This window comes from Meleagris gallopavo, unplaced genomic scaffold (genome assembly GCF_000146605.3).
Source record: "Meleagris gallopavo isolate NT-WF06-2002-E0010 breed Aviagen turkey brand Nicholas breeding stock unplaced genomic scaffold, Turkey_5.1 ChrUn_random_7180001869855, whole genome shotgun sequence".
In the NCBI taxonomy this organism is placed as follows: domain Eukaryota; kingdom Metazoa; phylum Chordata; class Aves; order Galliformes; family Phasianidae; genus Meleagris; species Meleagris gallopavo.
Window position 1 is genome coordinate 1 of NW_011134803.1, and position 980 is coordinate 980.

The following is a 980-nucleotide window of genomic DNA, read 5'->3' on the forward strand; positions in this document are numbered from 1 at the left end:
CGGGGATGGAGCCGGGTTGACCTGTCCTCTTTGGGGCGGGGATGGAGCCGGGTTGACCTGTCCTCTCTGGGGTGGGGATGGAGCTGGGTTGATCTGTCCACCACCAACAGTCTTCCAACTCAATGATTCCATGGTTCCCTCCTATTGTACCCTTTGCTCCCCCCCCCCAGCCCAGGTCCATCGTCAGCTACAACCACCTGGGGAACAACGATGGGAAGAACCTCTCCGCGCCGCAGCAGTTCCGCTCCAAGGAGATCTCCAAGAGCAACGTGGTGGATGACACAGTGCAGGCCAACCCGGTGCTGTACGGCCCGCAGGACAAACCCGACCACTGCGTGAGTGAGCTCTGGGGGGGCACGGAGGGAGGGTCTGCAGGGGGGAGCGGGCGCTGACAGGGGTCCCTGTGCAGGTGGTGATCAAATACGTGCCCTACGTGGGGGACAGCAAGCGAGCACTGGATGAATACACCTCGGAGATCATGATGGGCGGCACCAACACCATCGTCATCCACAACACGTGCGAGGTGCGGAGCTGTGGGGGGGGGCAGGGGGTGCACCCCTATGCCGGGCTCACCGTGACCCCCCTGCTCTCCTCCCCCCACCCCTCCACCCACCCCACCCCACCCCACCCACAGGACTCATTGCTGGCCAGCCCCATCATCCTGGACTTGGCCATCCTGACCGAGCTGTGCCAGCGCATCACCTTCTGCACCGACAGCGACCCCGAGTTCCAGAGCTTCCACAGCGTCCTCTCCATCGTCGCCTTCCTCTGCAAAGCCCCCCTGGTGCCCGACGGGACCCCCGTCGTCAACGCTCTCTTCCGTCAGCGCAGCTGCATTGAGAACATCCTGAGGTACCCACGGGGGGGTCGGGGTGACCCACGGTGGTGCCCAGGGGGGGACACGGGGGTCCCCGTTCCCAATGCGGAGATGCCCGGATGGTGCCTCCCGTTCTGCTGGGTCCCATTACCCAACGTGGGGG

At 64.8% G+C, this 980-nt stretch overlaps 1 protein-coding gene across 1 annotated transcript; it reads left to right on the plus strand.

Moving 5' to 3' along the window:
- Window positions 1-84: 84 nt before the first annotated feature.
- LOC104916112 (inositol-3-phosphate synthase 1-A-like) lies at window positions 85-973 on the plus strand (the record flags this gene model as incomplete). The annotated part of the gene is made up of 3 exons (XM_010727094.3): window positions 85-335; window positions 410-523; window positions 635-973. Coding segments are annotated over exons 1-3 (666 nt in total), but the record flags the coding sequence as incomplete, so codon positions are not given.
- Window positions 974-980: the final 7 nt, after the last annotated feature.